General features: G+C 39.7%; 1 protein-coding gene across 1 annotated transcript; it reads left to right on the plus strand.

Annotated features, from left to right (window-relative positions):
* Positions 1–4,280: 4,280 nt before the first annotated feature.
* Positions 4,281–19,625, plus strand: ankrd24 (ankyrin repeat domain 24). The gene is made up of 21 exons (XM_032572980.1): positions 4,281–4,942; positions 6,236–6,366; positions 7,166–7,254; positions 7,366–7,430; positions 7,522–7,579; positions 7,757–7,827; positions 7,919–8,025; positions 8,494–8,666; positions 9,134–9,156; positions 10,842–10,964; positions 11,061–11,180; positions 11,299–11,428; positions 11,552–11,730; positions 12,829–12,992; positions 13,388–14,157; positions 14,239–14,555; positions 14,706–14,939; positions 16,056–16,232; positions 16,330–16,497; positions 17,546–17,611; positions 19,211–19,625. The coding sequence occupies exons 1-21, from the start codon at positions 4,871–4,873 to the stop codon at positions 19,277–19,279; spliced, it is 3,306 nt and encodes a 1,101-aa protein (XP_032428871.1). The 5' UTR covers positions 4,281–4,870; the 3' UTR covers positions 19,280–19,625.
* Positions 19,626–19,643: the final 18 nt, after the last annotated feature.

The following is a 19,643-nucleotide window of genomic DNA, read 5'->3' on the forward strand; positions in this document are numbered from 1 at the left end:
CTCAGCCGAGCGATTAAAGGGGAGGCGCTTCAGTCCCAGAGGAATATCCTCCTGCTGCCTTTCGCAATCAGCAGAGCGTTCATTCATTCAAATGTCTGTACACATCATGCGCCAGGCAACAAGAAATAGGTCCCCTTCTTCCAAACCATCGTCAACGCAACTGAGTCTACTGGCAGAAACACATTTCTCAGGTGTGAATTATGCATTGGCATGACATCACTGGTATTTCTTTTTATGCTAGAAAGTCAATTAACGTCTTGGTAATTATTTTGGGTTTCAGGAGGTAACGCGCCAGAAGATGTCCAGAGAGGACTGCGTAAAACCGAGAAATCCACTCATCCAAGCGAGATAAACCAGGCATCGATTAAGATGTGGACATAAAACAAGACAATCTAACAAAAACATGAATTAGACTTGTCCAGTTTCATTTTTAAAAGAGGTATTCTTTTAGTGTATACACTCTGCCTCCTGGATGTTTTACATTTTCTCACTTATCTTCTCCCACATGTCACATTATCCTTTGTCCAGACTGCTAAATTGGATTGTACGCTACACTGAGCCAGGCACATCTGAGTCTGTTAAAAGATCGTAAATGCCTTTTTTCTTTACGACTCTTGTGAGCTCACTTTCTCCCAGGGGGCGGGTGACTGTATGAGGTCATCGAGCTACAATCCACCCCCACCATGGCCATCATCACAGCCATCAGCACTATGACATCTAGACTTTCACATCCTCCCCATTGCATGTTCACTCGGAACAATTGTTCACCAAGAACAAACACTGGTTCTGGATCAAAAGAAACAGATCCAGTACGTCCATGTTTATTTGATTTATTTATTACTACAGTCCAATTTAAATCACTCCTCATGGTTATCTTGAACATCTTTGCCTTGACTACAAACAACACTGGGAACCCCCACTCCTTATTCACAAAACATGAAAAAAGCAGTTGAAATCTTATAATGGGTGCAATTTATTACATTTTTTGTAATTCATACTTGTGCTGTCTCTAAGCTTTGTCACAATGATACATTTTGAACATATTAAAATCTGTCACTGAGGACAGTGAACTTCTGTGGTGGAGATCCAACAAAAGTTTGTATTTACTTCTGCTGGACCCTGGATCTGGGAATGATATAAGATCATATAAATTGTTTTGCAGATCAGAGGATTGAAACTTTGGATTTACGAGATGATTCTAATATAAGCTGATACAGATGTACTTTCATGCATTTTGAACATACACAATGTTTTTTTTTTCCAAACAAAACTTTTATAAGGCTGTGTCTTAATGATATACAGCTGTGAACCAGAAGCGTAAATAAATAGTGTTTAAGTACAGCTATCAAGAAGTTGGACGGCATCCATATTAGATTTTGAGGTTGGGGTTGGTGAGAAACCCTCTAAATTAGTATTCCAGCTTGTTGGGACGTTTCTATTAACTGTTTCATATTGAAACTTTGAGAGTGGAGGTATAATGCATTCACAGTTTCTGTCTTCCTTCAAGTCCTCTTGCACTGTTTTAAAAGGTCTATCACTATGGGGAAAAAGTGCATACAAGCATACACATTTGTTATAAAAAGTGGAAGAACCGAATGGATCTCCTTTTTTCTCTTTATGCAAAGATTTATTTGTTCAGAGAGTCTCGTTTTCACATGTCAAGAGGGTTAGAATGCAGTGTTAAATGTCTCACAGAAAAAGAATTAAATCAATTGATTCATTAAATGACATATTGCACTAACAATCCACAAACACATACCTTTCCAAAAAATACTAGTAGAAAGTCAGAGATGTAATCTTTTCCCCATATGTCAACAAAAACTACCGAGCTGCAAATTCCTTTATCCCCTTCTTGTCTTTTCTCTGCCATAAATGATTTCCTTTTTTTCTCATGTCATATGTTTGCATGTTGCATCAATCTTTCCCTTTTTGTCCCTTCTCCATCCTCTTTTATCCACTCAATTCGCTCTGTACAGCTCGTTCTTTAAAACTCCCCCTCACAGGAAAGCAACATTGAATATTTAATTTATGTTTCTATCTTGTGCAGACTGAGATTCAGGAGTTTATGGATGAGGAGATTGAAACTAACCTGGAAAAAAGGAGTGAATATAGGTCAGGCTGAAATGAAAATCAGGAGCTCTCTAAGAGGAATCGTCAGACACAGAATTGCAGGCAACCAAACAGGTATCTTTCCATTTTATTATGCGTTTATCATGGAGAAAGAAAAACAGTTGCATAACAGCCCACACTCTAATTACATTTTTTAAAAAGGAAACAGCACCAGGGTGCTATAGAATTGATCAGAGAACTAATAACACTGTCTCATTATAAAAGGCTATATATGGACTCAACAATTCCCGTGAAGTTCAGGCTTAACTGGCATTTCAGTATTATGAACATTATAAACATCCCCAGTTTTTCTACCGGATTCAGTGGGAGGTAGATATTAATTACATAATAACAGAACAACAAAAGTTATTTTTGAAAGCTTTGAACTTAATAAAACCCTTTGCGGTTATCAAAGGAGTTGGAAAAAAGCAAAACTGGAGAAATAATTGATTTCTGTAATTTCATCTGCCTAGCACTTACTGCCCTCTTTTGGTGGCTCATGTGAATTGTCTTTTAAAAATAGACACTACCTTATTGTTTGGGCGCAAACTCTTGAGCGATTATAAAACTTTGGTCAAACTTATTTACAATTTGTAAACTATTACTATGCTGCAATAGTTTACAAATTGTTATTTCATATATATATATATATATATATATATATATATATATATATATATATATATATATATATATATATATATATATTAGATCGATAGATATATTAGTTTCATAGCACAAAATTGTATTGCACTAAAAATAAAAAATAAAATTAAATTGGACTGAATTAGAGTTTATAAAAATACATAAACGTGTTGTGCTTTTTCTGTTCAGTCTTGAGATACCTTTTCTGCCATTGGTCAAACTCACAGTGACGCCATGAAGACCGCCCAACATCTCTGGACACAGGAACTTTCCCGGCACTAACTGTGTAGAAATCTAAGCTGATAAGACGAGCTTGAAATGGACAAAGAAATCTGTTACTCTTTATTCAGAGGTGAACACATGAACAATTGTCAACATTGGTTTAAAACCAAGAAAAACGACATTCGTGAATGCTCGTGCGTCGAAGGATCGCTCAACAGACAAGTCGACAGCTGTAATCCATCATCGCCAATCAACCGCTGATCCGACCTTGTGCTTGCTGCTGATTGGTTGATTTCGGACTGGGGCGGGCTCTGTTGGTGCATCGGGCAGTCAGCAGTGAATTCAGTATTTTTCTGTGAGCAGTTGATGTGCAAGTGAAACACCTACCTGAAACTGGACTGACATCCACAGGTAGGCGGTAGGTTTGCCTGTCAGCTAACATTTACTATTTAATTTACTATTTAATAGAGCTTAATATTTAGTCTTTGGTTCAGTCCTTATGTGTTTTCAAATGTTGCTGTTTCCTGGGTTATGGGACTATTTGTGATATTAAAAGGTATATTTATTAGGCCTAGAACAATGCCAAATTTATGTTTCTAATGTTGTCGTTTTTTGCATTCCAGTTCAAGACATTATGAAAAGTCTCAAAGCAAAGTTTAAAAAAAATGAGGTAAGATGCATCTGGGGTGGGCAGTGTTCAGGATTAAGTGTGTGAACTTTATAGGGACATGTCACTTTCCATGAAAATTATTTTTGTCCTAGCCTAAAACATTTGCTAGTTGCTTTCTGCAATTTATTTAAATGAGTCTGAGGGGGATGTATTAGGATACAGTGTCACTAAACAGCAGGAAAGCAGAACTGCCACTAGGCTGCTGTTATAACCAGTGATCTCAAGTAGCGTTCAATTATTAACATGTAGCCCGTGCAGACACACTGACTCAAACACACTAAAAGGAGTCCTGCTTCATGTCTGTCACTCTTTTTCTAATTTTGGGGGCTACCTTGAATACAAGCAGCAGTTAATAGAAAAATATGTAGCATTCAATTGCAGATTGTTGAACTGCTGCTGGGCCTTTAAACCAGCTGATAAATCAATTATTATATAAATTTAAAGCTACGCTCCCTCTAATGGTTTGTGTGTTTTGTTTGGGCACTGTTATTGATACCTTTATAGAGACCAAATTACAAATTCAATGATAACAACCAGATTAAGCAATATGGGTGAACATGTTTAAGGGTCTTTTTAAGGCCAGCTACGCAGACAGACTCTGCCACCCGAGCCAGCAGGGCAAACAGGAGCTTATCCCACGTTTCTCCCCCCTCTTTTTGCTGAGTCCTCACATCACACAGGCCCCGCTCTGTAGCTGCAGAGAAACAGATCTCACTGTGCTGCAGGAGGGGAGCAGGAATTGGAAGGGGGAGCACAGTGCAGGACTTGACAAAAACTAATGGTAGCAAATAAGGGAACTGCTACAGAGAAGAAGGCAGCAGGGGAAATGATCAGTTCAGAGAAATGAGGACAGGAGGGAAGGGTACTGTCGTGGACAGACCGGCCGGGCCAGTGCATGCAGTTGAAGCAAGACGAAAGGAGACTATTTCCGAATCCGGACAGAGGATGCTGTTTTGGGATGTGTTGTGAAGACAGGGAGGGATTGTGTCAATGTGTGTATGTGACAGTTTATAGATCACCAGAGGTAGGATTTAAAAATAGTATAGTATAGTATATGCAGATCTCTGCTGTGATGTTGCTCTGACCTCTGGAAGGTTTTCTTTTTCTTTCCAGAAACTCATTGATTTTTCTGAGAGACTGAAATGTGATGTAGGTATGTAGCATACAGTGGTAAAATTGTACTCTCTGGCAGTGTTTAGTTTTGGTGGACTCTATGCTAGCAATATGGATCCCCAGCAGCCTGTTTTTAGCCTAATGAAGCGGTTCTGTCCTTGTCTCAGCCTGCTGCCGCTGCCAGTAGGTATCCTGTCTCTGTTTGTAAAATTTCTAAACAAAAATTGACGTTAATTTATCATTTTTTTGCCATTTATAACATATCTCAATGAATAGTACTAGCTGGAACTATTTTTACATGAAAAACAGCTTCTAAACTGTGTGGAATGTTGAGAGGTACAGGGCTGGTCGGGTATTTACACATACTCATCATCGGCATGATTTTTAAAGTAATTTAGGACTTTTAATGATACATTTGAACTTCTCTTGAAGTTCTCTCACACAAGAAACAAATATAGTGCAAAATTTTTAATTTACTCATGGGTTCCTCTAATTTAGACAGTCAAAATAGCATATTTCCTATTAACATTTGGTGTTGAACCTTAACTATGCCGTGACATAGCCAGTGACATGTGGTCATGTCACTGGCTATATTTTTGATTACTCTTTCACTTAGAAGTACAAGAACTCATTTGGATTAATTTAGGGCTCTTGAACTAGTTTAGCTTTTGACCACTGTCTGAAAAATTCCCTTTCCATAAGCTTAATATTGCTCTGCTACATCCATTTTAAAACCATTTGTAGTGTGAGTTTTGGATCATATTTCTGCTGGAACACCTCGCCATGTCAAAGTCATGTCATTCACATTGTGCAAAGTAATCCCTGGCAACAGCTTTTACCATGAAGCTGCTACCACTACCATGACAGTGGGTGTAATGTTCTGAGTTTCAGAAGCCTTACCGGGACTTTTTCACAATGTACTGCACTGTTGTTTGAGCTATTTGCCCCCAAAAATGTGGGCAAATAGCTTCATATTTGTTCTCTTGGACTGTGAAATATTTAAATGAAAGGTAATTGATTTGTACAGGTGGGCAACTACAAGGTTCAGTCATGGTAGACGTTGCCTATTTCTTGGTCAACATTCTTTCAACCCATGGTGATGCATACTGACCTTCTTACACAGTGCATACACTGGTGTTCCAAAATCTTGGAGTTTATGACAGACTTGAACTTTGGCAATTTCTTAGTTGGTTTTAGCAATATCCTGACCAATTTGCTTTCATTGGAGGTGGTAGTTTTGGTCAGGTGATGCAAACTTGGACACAGTTGGGTGTTTTAATGTGACAATGACTCCAAAAATACATCAAAATTGTTTTTTGAATGATGAAGGAAGGCTAATATTAAACTTTTGGCATTCATGCCACTTATGAGTATATGTAAACTTCTAGCTGGCATTGTATAAAGAGGGTTTTCAGTTTTCATTGGGGCGTTGCTGATCTGGAGGGAAATTTTGCTTTGGCTCCCCAACCCTCATAGAGTCAAGACTGGAGCAAGAGTGATGAAAGGCTGCTGCAGGCTGTGGAGCAGAATGAACCTGACAAAGTCACTGCCCTCATTGTCAAAAAAGGTCTCTGTCCAACCAAGCTGGATGCTGAGGGCAAGTCAGCGTAAGTTGGACATTTTATCTTTACAAATGCTGGAAATTTTGTTCTTGGTGTTAATTGTTTTATTTACTTAGTCATAGCTTATTAGCTCTATTCATTATAGCTGTTGATATTTTAAAAGAAACAACAACAAAAAACAATTACCTAAGCACAAATAAGTTTTCTACTAAAAAAGAAAACATTTTTTTGAGATAAGCTTTTGCTCACACGTTTAATTCACTCTTTACTGCATGGCCCTTTGCTCATGAAACATGTCTTTTTTAGGAACATTGACTTGGAGATAGAATTTCTTCTTTATTATCAGGAATCATTCCAGATGATTTGCCCTCACAAAACTTTTTCCCATTTTGGAATTTTACAAACACAAACTTTAGTGTGTTTTCAATTATTATTATTACTATGATTGGTATTTTCTGTATTAGAACAACACAATGTTTATTGTTTTCAAATGTTTTTACAAAATAAAATCTGAAAAGTTTATTATCTTTAATCTGATACCCCCAAGTAGAATCTAGTGCTACTGATTGCCTCAGGATGTGACTTAAGTAGAGTGAAAACAATTTTTTATCAAGACTTATAGAAAGCTCATCTTTTGTCATGCATAACCTCTATAGTTTAATTTTAATACTTTAATGTTATCAGTTTCAAATATACCTGTGGTCTTTCTTGTAACGTAGAGACTAAAATATGCCTTCATTTTGAATTAAAAATATTTGGTAAAAGGAATCAAGGCAAGAAATATCAGTAAACGCCAGCTGTATTCTTCTCATTTGTATTGACTTGTTAGTATATCTTCTGTCAGATTCCACCTCTGTGCATCTAGAGGCAGACTAGATTGCCTGGAGGTAATCATATCTCACGGAGCAGATGTCAGCGTCACAGACGGAGCTGGTATGATATCTAATTATGGGAAGCATGTTATGTTCTTTAAAGCTAAGAATAGCCTCTGCCAGATATGCAAACATATATTTTAATTTTCTGTTTGCAACCTGCTGACTACAGGTTTCAGCGCACTTCATCTTGCAGCCAAAAATAGTCAGCACGAGTGTTTAAAGAGACTGCTGCAGGTAAAAATCAGTGACACTGTATGAGATCCAGATCATGCAAAGAAAAAATGTTGCCAAATTTGATCGTTTGGTGTTTTGTGTGGCGCCTTAGGAGAGACTGGCGGTAGATTGCACAGACGGCATTGGCAGGACACCACTGCATCATGCAGGTACCAGCAATGTTATCTGCAAATATCAAATTCTTCTTTAGAGTTTCTTATCATACCTTTGCATCTAAGCGTTATTAGATGCTGACACCAGTTGATTGAATCATACAATGTTATAACATTGCAAAAGCTGTTCTATACTATTTTTATTTTTTGTTATTTTTTGATTGGATCGTAAAGCGATCAGTGGCTGTTTGTCCAGCACTGAGACACTGTGGGACTTTAAAGCCAACCTTGATGTCCAGGACAATGTAAGTTTGATGACTATAGTTATGTTATGTGTTTTTTGGTTGCTGTAAGAATGTAATGCTCTAGGTGATGTTTGAATGATGTCATTTTCAGGACGGAGCCACACCGCTGATCCTTGCGGCCCAGATGAGCAGAGTGGAGCTGTGTGACTTTCTGTTGGGTCGAGGTGCCAATGCAAACACACAGGACAACCAGGGGAGGTACAATGTGGCTCAGATTTTTTTCTCCAAGACTAAAGAATTTGCTGCAGTAGTAATAAATGTCATTTCTTTCTACATTTATCCTCTTAGCAGTCAGACTCAGGATGCATGGAGAGCTCCTAAGTTTTAGAAAATGCTGTACTAGTTACATGTTTATGATCCAGCTGGGATCACAGGCTCTCACTGTTTCTCCAAATGGCAGGTTCTGAAACGCGAAGTGGAAGTTCTTGAAATAATCCAGATATCAAATTAAATTATATTTTCTAATTGCAAATATTTGCACAGCAAAGACAATCATCATAGATGGAAAACAAATTTCAGACAGCTTTTGGAAATATAATGGACTTTCTTTTTTGAGTGAACTAACTAGCTCTCACTAGGGTTATTGTAGGATATATTTTATATATCTTAAGTGATATTATCGAACACTGGTATTTATTATTCTAATAATTGTTTCTTGATGGTCAGGTCAGCATTGATGCTCGCCTGTGAGAGTGAAAGTGTCGAGACTGTAGAGGCTCTACTGAGAGGGGGCTCAAGCACACAACTGGTTGACCAACTTGGCCACAAAGCTGCTGACTATGCCATAACTACAGGCAACCAATGCATTGTTCGCATGTTGCAGGATGGAGTACCCCCAGGTACAAAACAAGGCCTTCTGGGTGTTTTGTGTCATTCTTGTTCTTTTGAAGTGCATACATTTCTTTTCCTGAACGGGTTCACAAGATCTCCCGTGAAGCTAATTGAACCATTTATTTGTCTTACATAATGCTTCCCCAGAAAGTATCTGTAATTGTTTGATAAGGAGGACAACTGGGTGTGTTTGTAGACTGGGGTAAAAAAAGAAAAAGAAACAAACATTTTGCCCAGTGAGTCTGTGTATGCATATGAAAACAGATGGGTCATGATAATGAAGAAGATTTGATATGCACGTTAAGCCTAACCACGAAATGATGTTTTAATTTGGTGGATTTACTTTGAGATTCATCAACAGCACAGACAACAATGAAAAAACTGGTGGAAGGGGAAAATTCGCCAAGTTTTCATTTTATTTTAATGTATCTCTTACTTTTAGCTCACTGTGTCTTTTTCCTCAATGCTTACATAGCTTCTGAGAGCGCAGGCGAGGAGGTAATGTTGCATAGTTGTATGTTGCATCACTGCTTCCATCTATGAGACCATGACTTATTTTGGCCCATCATATTGTGCATGTTTCCAATATGAAGTCATTCTTTCAGTGTGCTGCCTTCATTTTTATGGCTTTCTCTCCTCTTTGTCACGGACCCTTTCTGTTATCTTGGGTTTTCTGTTTCTTATTTTAAGTTCAGCTTGACCTCTGCTTGTCTGTGATCCCCCTCTTACTCCCACGCAGCCCATTCAAATCCCCTCAGCCGCTTCATCAGTGCAAGGGGGGACAACTCCCCGAAAACGGAAAGCTCCTCCACCGCCTCGCTCTCCTCTCCAGGTACAATAACAATCATTTCAACAGATGGCAAGTATTTTTGCATTTATAGTTCTCAGCCTTAATGTACACTCATCATGTCAGCTTGCTATCTACTATTATTTCACCCACAGTACAGATTTAAATAAATTGATCTTTTATTTCAGATAAGAAATATGTTTTGGATGATTATTAAAGTATGTGTACCTTAATTATTGGAATTTCCTGCTTATAGTATCTAATGTTTTGCCAAAAGGACAGCACTTAGTGCTTTCTAATAACATTTCACACATCTTTGATCATTATTCATACGAATCTCTCTAGATCATCCAGACTCCTAAAGGTCTTTTCTCATGTGCTCATTTCTTTAACTCTCACCACATGTTTTCAATAAGATTTAGGTTTGACACTTAGTCATGGGAAATTCATTGTTTTGTGTCTCGTGAACTATTTCTGTTTGGATCAATATCCTGCTGGACCACCAACATCAAACCGTTTTCAGTTTCTAGCACAGACCAGCAGGTTTTTAATTAATTGTCCTTTTAGTTCAAATAATTTATAATGTCATTCAATCCAACAAGGTCCTCAAAACCTAAACCTTTGGTAGAGAAATGGTCCCACATCATTACACCTCCTACACCATGCTGAACAGCAGGCATGAGAAACCTTTCCCACAGTTAAAGTCCAGCAACATGTGTTGGTAGTAGGAACAATATATATCAATTGGGACAGGCAGTATAGTTGTTATGGAGAATTAGTCAACCCAATATTCAACATTTTGCATAGTTCTGTAGCGCACTTGTCACAATTCTGGTTATTTAAAACTTTTCAATTATTGCTCTGATTGTTACCCTGCAACCGTGGATGTGCTGAGGGTAATGCAGGAATAATTTTCCCTCAGCGTGTGATGCTGGGGTATGAGAAAGACGAGACACACACACATTGAGCTTCCTTCACATTCAACCGGAAAATGTATTCTTCTTGTGTGCTCAACCTTCTTATGCCACCAACGCAGCAGCACCCCTAGCGGTTGTATGTGGAATTGCACAGATTAACTGAAATAACCCTAAAGAACTTACTGTAACAAGGAATTAAAGATACAAAAAGAAATGTTGGGGTGCCTATTTTCTTACTTATTGTTTTCATTTACTATTGACTTATTTTTCACCTCTACAATTGCAAATGTCAGCAAATTTAAGTAGGTATAGTCACTCTCTTGTTGTCATTTGCTGACTTTTTACCTAAGACAAAACCATATAAAGAAAAAAGACATTTGTCTCCATCTGTGTTCCCATGTAGATACTCCTTTGGTAAACATTTGATTGGCGGTATCATCTCTCCATTGACACTTTTTGTTCTTGTTCCAATCACAAAGATCCAGGACCTCTCAGTGGGATCTGCCAAGTCTTCAAGTCCAGCGCTCCCTGCCAAATCCCCTGAGCCCCAGAAATCCCAATCTCCATCTCCCCAACCCCCTGAAACTCAGCAATCATCTCAGGTAAAGCTTTACTTTTACTACATTGTCATGATTTCTTTGGTTCTCATGCTGCATGAAATTCTGTCTCTGATTTCCGTGGTTGTCTGTGTGGATTAGGCAGAGGATGAGGAAGTGTTTGAGGAGATCCGACGGCTGCGACTGGAGAGAGGGCGCCTGCTTCAGAAGATTAAGGCCTTGGAGCAGCAGCAGCAGAGCGCCCTATCTGCTCTGGAGGAGGTACAGACTTTTAGAGAAAAGTACTTTCTTCTGCTTTTATTGCTGAATCAGTCAATTTTATTCATAAACTAAATAATAAGAACTAGCTCTAATCACCAGTTGTACATGTGCACAATAGCTGTCCCAACTAAAGCAGCATCTGAAGGAGGCAGAGGCTGAGAGGGACAAGCTGCTGGAGGAGCTGAAGGGGGCTCATGGGATAGGGGCCAGTGACTCAGAGGATATGGATGAAATGCTGGACTTCCCTGGTATACAGTCCTGAGAACTTTCCCATTCTAGGAATGGAACATGGATAGACTTCCCTGCATCAGACCTGTCTGAAAGTCCATTGATTCACTTTTGTTTTGGTCTCTCCTGAATGTTCCCTGTAGAGAAGCTGCTCTCCAAGCGTTCTAGAGTGTCCCCTGCCCAGGATGAAGCCTCTTCACAAACAGATACAGACTCACCCGGCCCGTCTCCTGCTCCTGCAGACCCAGGATCAGTCGCTGAGTTGCAGAAACAAATAGAGGAACTAATTTCACAGAACGCCGAACTTGTCCTTAAAGTGCAGGTAAGGCAAAACAGCATAGTGGTGTCAATTAGATGTCGGGTTTCCCTGCTGAGTGTTCCTGACTCGCACATTAGTGATAATCACCAAAAGAAAACTCATCATGATGCTGCACTCACTTGCAGGTGACGGAATTGGAGAAGCTCACAGAGACAGAGACAGTTCATGACTAAATCCCTGAGAGAGTCATGAACAAATTAGCATCAGATGGAATCATTTTGTAAACATCACCCTTCATCTGGATAATTTTGGTTGCAGAAAATAGAACTCTTTATCTATGAAGTTTGTGTAAACCTTTTGTTTGTTCGCCACCGCAAATATGACCATCAGGGATCCAGTCTCAGAGTGTAAGATTAGCATTGCTGCCTGACAAAAGACCTCACAGAGAGACATCAGCTCAGAGATCAGGGATAAAACCAAAAGAATAGACTTTGTAAGGATGGATAGAAATAAGAAACAGAAAAATCTTCTAGTGGCTGATAAGCAAATGGCAAAGTGAGTTTGGTTCGCAGGTAGACACTGGTGGCTTACTGCTTTAAAACACTAAATATCTATGGTAAGGTTTGAAGTTGTTAAGCCCTGTTAAGAATTAAATGTATACTAAACTTTTAAAGGAGGGACAATTTTCAAAACTGGTTTTAATCAATCATTTTTGCTCCCGCACTCTGAGTTTCAAAATCAAGTATGGTATCAACTATTGACCCAGTCAAGGCCGTAATAACCTCATGTTTTTTTTTGTTTTTTTTTCAAGCCAGAAAGAAATCTGAGGTTCTCATGACAGAAATAATTTGAGCCTGTGTGAAATCTTGATCGAAGAAAATCACAATGAAGTTAAACTCCAAATGTAGTGTTTTTGAATTGATAAAATTATGTATTAAAATACATAAATAACTTAAAGTACAAAAAAGAATAGTAGTAGACTGTTCATATGTCTGCATTATTAGACACACATAATTCACTACTTGAGCAAACAAAAGTCTGCTCCTGAAAGTTTTTTTTTACAGTATGAATATAAAATCCACAAAAAAGGAAGAAAAAAATGTGTCCCTATAAGATTTAACTCATCTTATTCGACTATGATTCTTTCTGTATTGGTTACAGATGCTGGAGATGTTTGAGAAAGATGATACGGACATGCAGACCACCAGCTCAGACTCAGTGCCCATGACTCAGTATGAGACTTTGAGGAAGGAGTTTGAAGCTCTTCAGGAGCGCTTCTCTCAAGCCCAGGCTTCACTGGAAGCCTACAGCGTTTCTGACGAGCAGTGAGCTGACTTCATTTATACACCACAGGCATTTCAGTGCAGCTTCTACACTTCACTTAGCCATGAATCATCTATTTTTAGATCAGCACAATAATATCTCTTTCAAAATCCAAGTATGTTTTTTTTTAAAGGTCCTTTATTGAAAAAGAAGCCATATATTTACTTCTACGTAGATTTATTGCACTGTTTTCTTTTTATCCTAAAACATTTGTGCGAGGTTGTTAAAGCAACAGTTTATATTAAAATTATCCTCTTTGTTGTAATAATAAATTAGACTTACTAGATTTGATTATCTTTTTACAGGTAAAAAATATTTCATGGCTAGAAACTGACTTTTGATCTTGTTTGCTGAGAAGTTGCATGTGTTGACGTCACTTTGTTGTCATGTCATGCAGAAGCAAAGGCAGCTCTCAGAATGGAGGCGGAGATCCAGAAATCACAGGAGCTCTAGAAGAAAAGCTGCGTGGTTTAGAAGAGCAGCTGGCCTCCTCCCAGTCTGAGCTGGAGGAGCTAAAAGAGCAGATGCGTCTTGGGGTGCTTTCTGTGGAGTGCGCTGAAGGAAACGTTAGTGCAGCAGCTGCAGAAGAAGAAGGTGCGAGCCAGGAGGCGCAGCAGCTGAGAGCCAGGGTGACGGAATTGGAGGAGAAGCTCGTAGAGAGACAGGGCGAGGCAGAGGGTCAGAGCAGCCGGGACAATGACACAATCAAACAGCTGACAGAGAAAGTGAAGGAACTCCAGGCTGCTCAGATAGAGTCTGTGCTCAAGGAAGAAGAAGAAAACAAAAGAGGAGAGGCAGAGAGCGTGAAGTCCCTCCGTGACAGAGTTGTCGAACTGGAGGCAGCCCTGGCAGAGAGCCGGACTTCAGGGAAAGAGGGAGCAGCGGCAGGAGATGGGGATCGGGTCCGGCGTCTTCAGGAGCGCTTGGGTGAACTGGAGGGAGAGCTGAGGAAGTGCGTCCCCCGTTCAGAGCTAGACGAGGTTCAGGTGACCCTTGGACTCCAGTGCGAACAACTTGCCAGGGAGAGGGCAGACGTGGCTCGACGGCTCAATGATGCCCTCCTGGAGCTGGAGAGACTCAGAACTTCTCAACGTGGAGATGAAGAGGAAGAAGAAGAAGAGGAGGAGGAGGGCCATTCAGAAAGCTCAGAGCCCTCCGTCAAATCAGGTTGGCTTACTTTTCTGGATTGGATACTTCTGTGTTTATTGACAATTTAGCTTCTGTTGTCTTCCAACTGTGTCTGGTCAGATCAATCCAGGCAAACGTTGGCAGCAATGAAGGAAGAACTGGAGGTGGCGAGGCAGGAAGCAGCCCAGGCTCTGGACTGCCTCTGTGCCGAGCGGGAGGGCCGTGCGCAAGACGCCTTGCAGCTGAAAGACACTGTGCCACTTTCAAAGCATAAAGAGGCACTGTCTGCAGTGTCGGAGCAGCTTGCTCAAACTCTGCAGGAGCTCCAAGACGAGAAAACATTAAGAGCTCAAGCTGAGAAGCAGGCAGCTAATCTCCAGACAGAGCTGCAGGCCAAACAAGACGCCATTCCCAAAGAGGAGCATGAGAAGGTCAAGGTCAGTGCAGAGAAGAAAGAAATAAAAAAAGTAATGCAAGTAAATCTTACAATTTTTCCCCTTTTTGCTTCAGTTTGTTTATAATATTCAAATCTCCCCTGGACAGATTTTTAGAAACTGAGATCTAACCTGTGCTTCCTTGTTTGAAAGGAAGAGCTCCAGCACGCCCTGCAGGCCAGTGAGAGCAGTGCAGCAGCAGTGCAGGAGGCCCTCAGTGAGAAAGAGACAGAGCTGAGAGAGCTGAAGTCCCAGAAGGCTGCAGAACAGGGTCTGATCTCCAAGGAAGACCACGAGGCACTGCGCCTCTCTCTACAGGCGGAGATCAACGCCATCACAGCACGGTTCAACGACCTCACCAGGAAACACGAGAAGACATGCACGGAGGTTTGTTCAGCATGTTACTGGGTCTGTTGTCAGTCCTCTTTAGTGGCTTCTAAAGCCAAAGTAGATGTTATTGTTTCTGCGACACACTGAGCCGTGCTTCCTTTGGGGCTTCTGTCTACCCTTTACATTATTCATCTAATGCTTTTCCTCTTCATTGACTATCATTGTTGCAATGATTCCTCTTTGTGCTCATTGATGTTTTAAAAGTAGTGTTGAATTAGCACTCTGTAGTTTTGCTACATGTTGGGCTCTGGTGTTCTAATATAAATACTTGATCGAGATTTTTGTCCTATAATTTGATCTGAGACCTGTCAGTCTGGCTGTTCTGTGGAGATCTTTAAAAGTTTGACAAAATTATTGAATCGACCTCACCCTGAAGACCAAGGAATACTATAGGGATGAAATTGGGAAAAATATTACGCTATGGTTAATTTCTAAAAAAAAACATTCAACGCTTTGAGCATACTACAGAACACTGTTCAACTCATCACCTGAAAATGTAAAAATGATTTCACAATATCAAACATACCAAACAATGGTCATCTACTTAAACAGTTAGTTAGAGAAGTGGCAAAGATGTTCAAGGTTGGTAAATCTTGAAGAGCCTCATGAATCCACAACTCAGGTGGACAGTGTCTCAGCAGGACATCTATTAGACATGCAATCTACAAATCTGATCTTTTCGAGGAGTGGTAAGAATTAGCCATTTCTAATAAAAGGTCAGAAGATGTCCCATTAAAAGTTTATCTTAAGACATATAGTGAGACTTGCAGTGAAAGGTAATTGTACAGAGTTAGACTGAAGGGGTTTTAATAGATTTACATACGGATATGCATTAATGTACATATAGTCATGCTACAAATTAAAATTTTTGTACAAATAAAACCCTATATCCTTAACATTCCAACTATGTACTACTTTGTGCTGGTCTTTCAACATAAACAGGATAATATACATTAAATTTGTGGTTGTACTGTGACATAATGTAACCAAAATCTAGGTTGTACATTGATATCTTTGGCTAATGAAGGTGAAAGAATCCTACAACTGTAATCAGAAAACCCGGTCTGCACAATAATTTTTCTTTGTATAACATTTGTTGTTAATCTGGCCTAGGTATTCCAGGTGCAGAGGGAGGCGCTATTTCACAAAAGTGAAAGGCAGGCAGCAGAATCCCAGCTGGTGGCAGTGCAGAAGCAGCTCTCTGAGCTACAATCCCAGTCCAGCCACATCCAGGAGCTCCACAAAGACATTCAAGAGTCCCAGGGTCTAGTCAAAGAGAAGGACCGTAAGGTAACAGAGTACAGCTCTGGTTTTAACAACAGCAAGCTTGTTAAAGCTTGGTTTTGAGATGGTAAACTTCATCCCATCTTGTCTGACGTTTGGTTAGATAACAGAGCTTTCCAAAGAAGTCTTCCGGCTCAAAGAGGCCTTGGGAGCTCTCTCTCCTCCTCTCGGAAGCCCATCCCCTCCCTCGTCTTCTTCCATGCAACATGGCAATCCAGGCCAGCAGGTGGCGCTGCAGAACAGGGTTGGCATACTCACCCAACAGCTGCAGGTGAGCAAAATGTGACAGAAGTAGTTTAATGTGAAAAATATGAATACCATAAATATTTGTTGTATCAATTTTAGGGATGTATTGATAAATCTAAATACTTTTTGCACACAAATTAATCCAATGTATACGCATGATAACAACCATCAATGTTTTATTTCAGCAGAAGTTTGTGCAGGACAGTTTGTTGTTTCTAAGCATACAGTAATGCCAAAGGTATTTGGTCTCCACACACTATGATCACATTCAGGTGCTTCTATCAGGTCACAGATGTAAATAAATGTGGACAGCTAATTCACTTGCATAGGAAGGCAGTGGGCAGGGTAAAATGCCCTTTTAAACAATGAGTAAAACCTTGACGCTGCAAAGAGTGGGACCAATACCATAATAAATCCTACGGATTTCATTGAAGCTCCTATGTGTGTAAAGGCAGCTCAGTGATTACCTTTGACAGAATAGTGCATCTCTAATTTATGTGAGAAATATTGTTCCTCAATACTTCATGCTTCTGCTGATAATGTTTTTCACGCAGAGGAGTTTCCTAGAGTGCTAAGCTAATCCTGAAAAGACTTGTTGATAAATTAACTCATATTTTAGTGCTATTGTAGTTAATCATACTCAAACATAGCAACAAAAACAACAACAAAAAAAACTGTCCTCTTTGCTTATAACCTTACCACTTTGTTTTTAACATAGGAAAATTAAAATTGCTCTCAGGTGAGATCACGCAGGCTGTTGCAGACGATAGACTTTCTCTTTCACTGCAAAAGCCCTTGCAGGGCTTTTGACTTACAACCCAGACTTGTTGGGTCAGCAAAATAAAATGCCTGTGTAGTAAGACTGTGGGCTGTGATTTTACATGCACAAAAGCCCAGATGATACAACAACAACCTGGATCAAGACATTGAATTTAGTCGAGTACTCCAGTACAGATAATTAAAAATAGAACCAACTTAATACTTGGGTTGCGTCAGATCAGGATATCTCTAATCAATACATTGAGTATCAGATACTCTGGCTCTTAACTCTGAAGTGATTTTTTTTTTTCCAGGACTGGGAGAGAAAGCACAAGCAGGTGGTGGCTGTGTACCGCTCACATTTACTAGCAGCTGTACAGGTCAGTTAAGAATACATGTATATGCACAAAGTAAATGTAAAACTGTCTCATTGTTAAGTGTATGTTACATGTGGTTAGTTGAGTATATGTGGTTTGTTTTATCTGGTTCATTCATGCAAAACTTTCATATTTAGTCTGATTCCTGAGCTAATTAAATTATGTTTGTACTGCAAAAAAAGGGAAAACAAAATAGATTATGAGCAACTCGGCTTGTTGAATTACAGTTTGGCCAGATAAATATATATACTGAAAAATGTCATGAGAAACTCGAGATGAAATCAGCTTAATCTGTTGATTAGCCTTATACTGTTTATACGTGAAGGTAGGAGAGAACTTCTTGGACTTCTTTCAAAATTACCTGAGCTGACCTAGTTTGTAGTTTTAACTAACTATTGGTATGCCTAGGTTGGCCAGTGTCTGAAAGAGTTCAATTAAAGTTCCCAATGTGGAAGAAATTCAGAAATGAACAGTGCTCATGTAATAGTTTAATATTGTTGCAATCCAGTGGCGGGCCGTGCATTTCACACCTAGGCCTTCAGTAGTGCTCCGTCTGAATCAATACAACCCTCAATAACTATTTTATGGCTATAAAACTTCTACAGCTGCGACACATAAAAAAAAGCATAAAAAATAACCTGATGAAATTGCAATATTATTTAGGAATATAGCAACATTTTACTCACCAAAAATCCTGATTATTTGTACACAAAATCCATCCTCCTTTCTTTCCTCAAGAAGATTTCAATTACTCTGTTGTGCAGATTATCCGTGCGTTTCAGTTCCATGAAGAAGTCCTTTTCTATCGCCGTCGAAGCTAATGCTGAAAGTCGAGCCTGCCCTGTCGTATTTCTGGCATAAGTTTTAGTTAGTAGACTGAAAGTGGCGGACAAATCCTTTTCCCGGTTGTGACAGGCTTGCTAGCTCCGGAGTTGCCCGACCTTGCTTAACAATGTCCAGCTTTTCTTGAAAAGTCCGTCTTGAAAATGGCTTTGACAGTAAATCTCCAACCAAATCCATTTCTTCTCCTCCTTCACCCGTTGTGGGTTGACAAACCAGCTATTAAATCAACACAACAACATCTTTGCTTGTGCAGCTTGCTACAGATGCAGTTTGCTAGCTCTGGCTAGTACACGCTTTGACTATCCAATCAGAGCGTGTGAATACGCTGACGTTTCCGTACTCCTGCTAGAGGGCCTTGGTGTCGCCAACTCAAAATCTGATTGGTTGAAGCAAAGGTTTAATAGACATTTATTTTATGCTACAGGGCCCGCGGAACTGATTGTGAAGGCCTCCAGGCAGATTTCTTTGACCCTGGCAACAAATAGCGGCTGAAATGTGATTGGTTAAATGCTTAAATATGAAAATACACGTCTGGAAGCAGCGCAACCAGGGGACTAGCAATGTCTACCAAATACCATTTGGATTTATTTAATACGTATTCATGGACAAAATATAATTAACATCAGTCTGTGATTCAGATATTTTTAGGCCAGCAGAGAAGGCCTTGCAGGCCCTGACGGCCCACCACTGTTGCAATCAGACCAGAAATGTACAGCATAATCTTTCCCTGGTAATGGGCTTTGGTACTTTGCTCAACAGGGTCGCATGGATGAAGAGGTACAATGTCTGCTGCTTCAGATCCTGAGGATGTCACAGCAGGGACACTGAAGTCTCTGCAACTGGCACCACACATGTAAAGCTCCATCACTCTAATCTATAGGACCAAGATAAGGGAAACCTAAGTTAGAATGCCAAACACAGCCAATCCGCGGTCCGACATAGCTGCATGTGTATATTATGAACCTCAAACAACAACCCTAATTCTTGCCTGAGTAGTAATATTCAAGAGAATTGAATGGGGAATGCTTCTGTTTTGTTTTTTTTATTTGTAAGAACCTAATGATAGGAGATATGTAGATACAGAGTGGGTATTTTGATGATAGAATCAAGCACTGATTGTGTGACAAGTCTACTGATTTTACATAAAGTTGTTATAATAAAAAGGAAAACAATTGCTCTCCCTTGTGATTAT

This window comes from Xiphophorus hellerii, chromosome 9 (assembly GCF_003331165.1).
Source record: "Xiphophorus hellerii strain 12219 chromosome 9, Xiphophorus_hellerii-4.1, whole genome shotgun sequence".
Lineage (NCBI taxonomy): Eukaryota > Metazoa > Chordata > Actinopteri > Cyprinodontiformes > Poeciliidae > Xiphophorus > Xiphophorus hellerii.

Excerpts from the sequence above, each read along its gene's own strand:
- ankrd24 (XM_032572980.1), top strand. The coding sequence starts at position 4,871 with ATGGATCCCCAGCAGCCTGTTTTTAGCCTAATGAAGCGGTTCTGTCCT. Across the intron at positions 7,580-7,756 it reads GACACCACTGCATCATGCAG|CGATCAGTGGCTGTTTGTCC; the intron begins GTACCAGCAATG and ends TGGATCGTAAAG. Across the intron at positions 7,828-7,918 it reads ACCTTGATGTCCAGGACAAT|GACGGAGCCACACCGCTGAT; the intron begins GTAAGTTTGATG and ends TGTCATTTTCAG.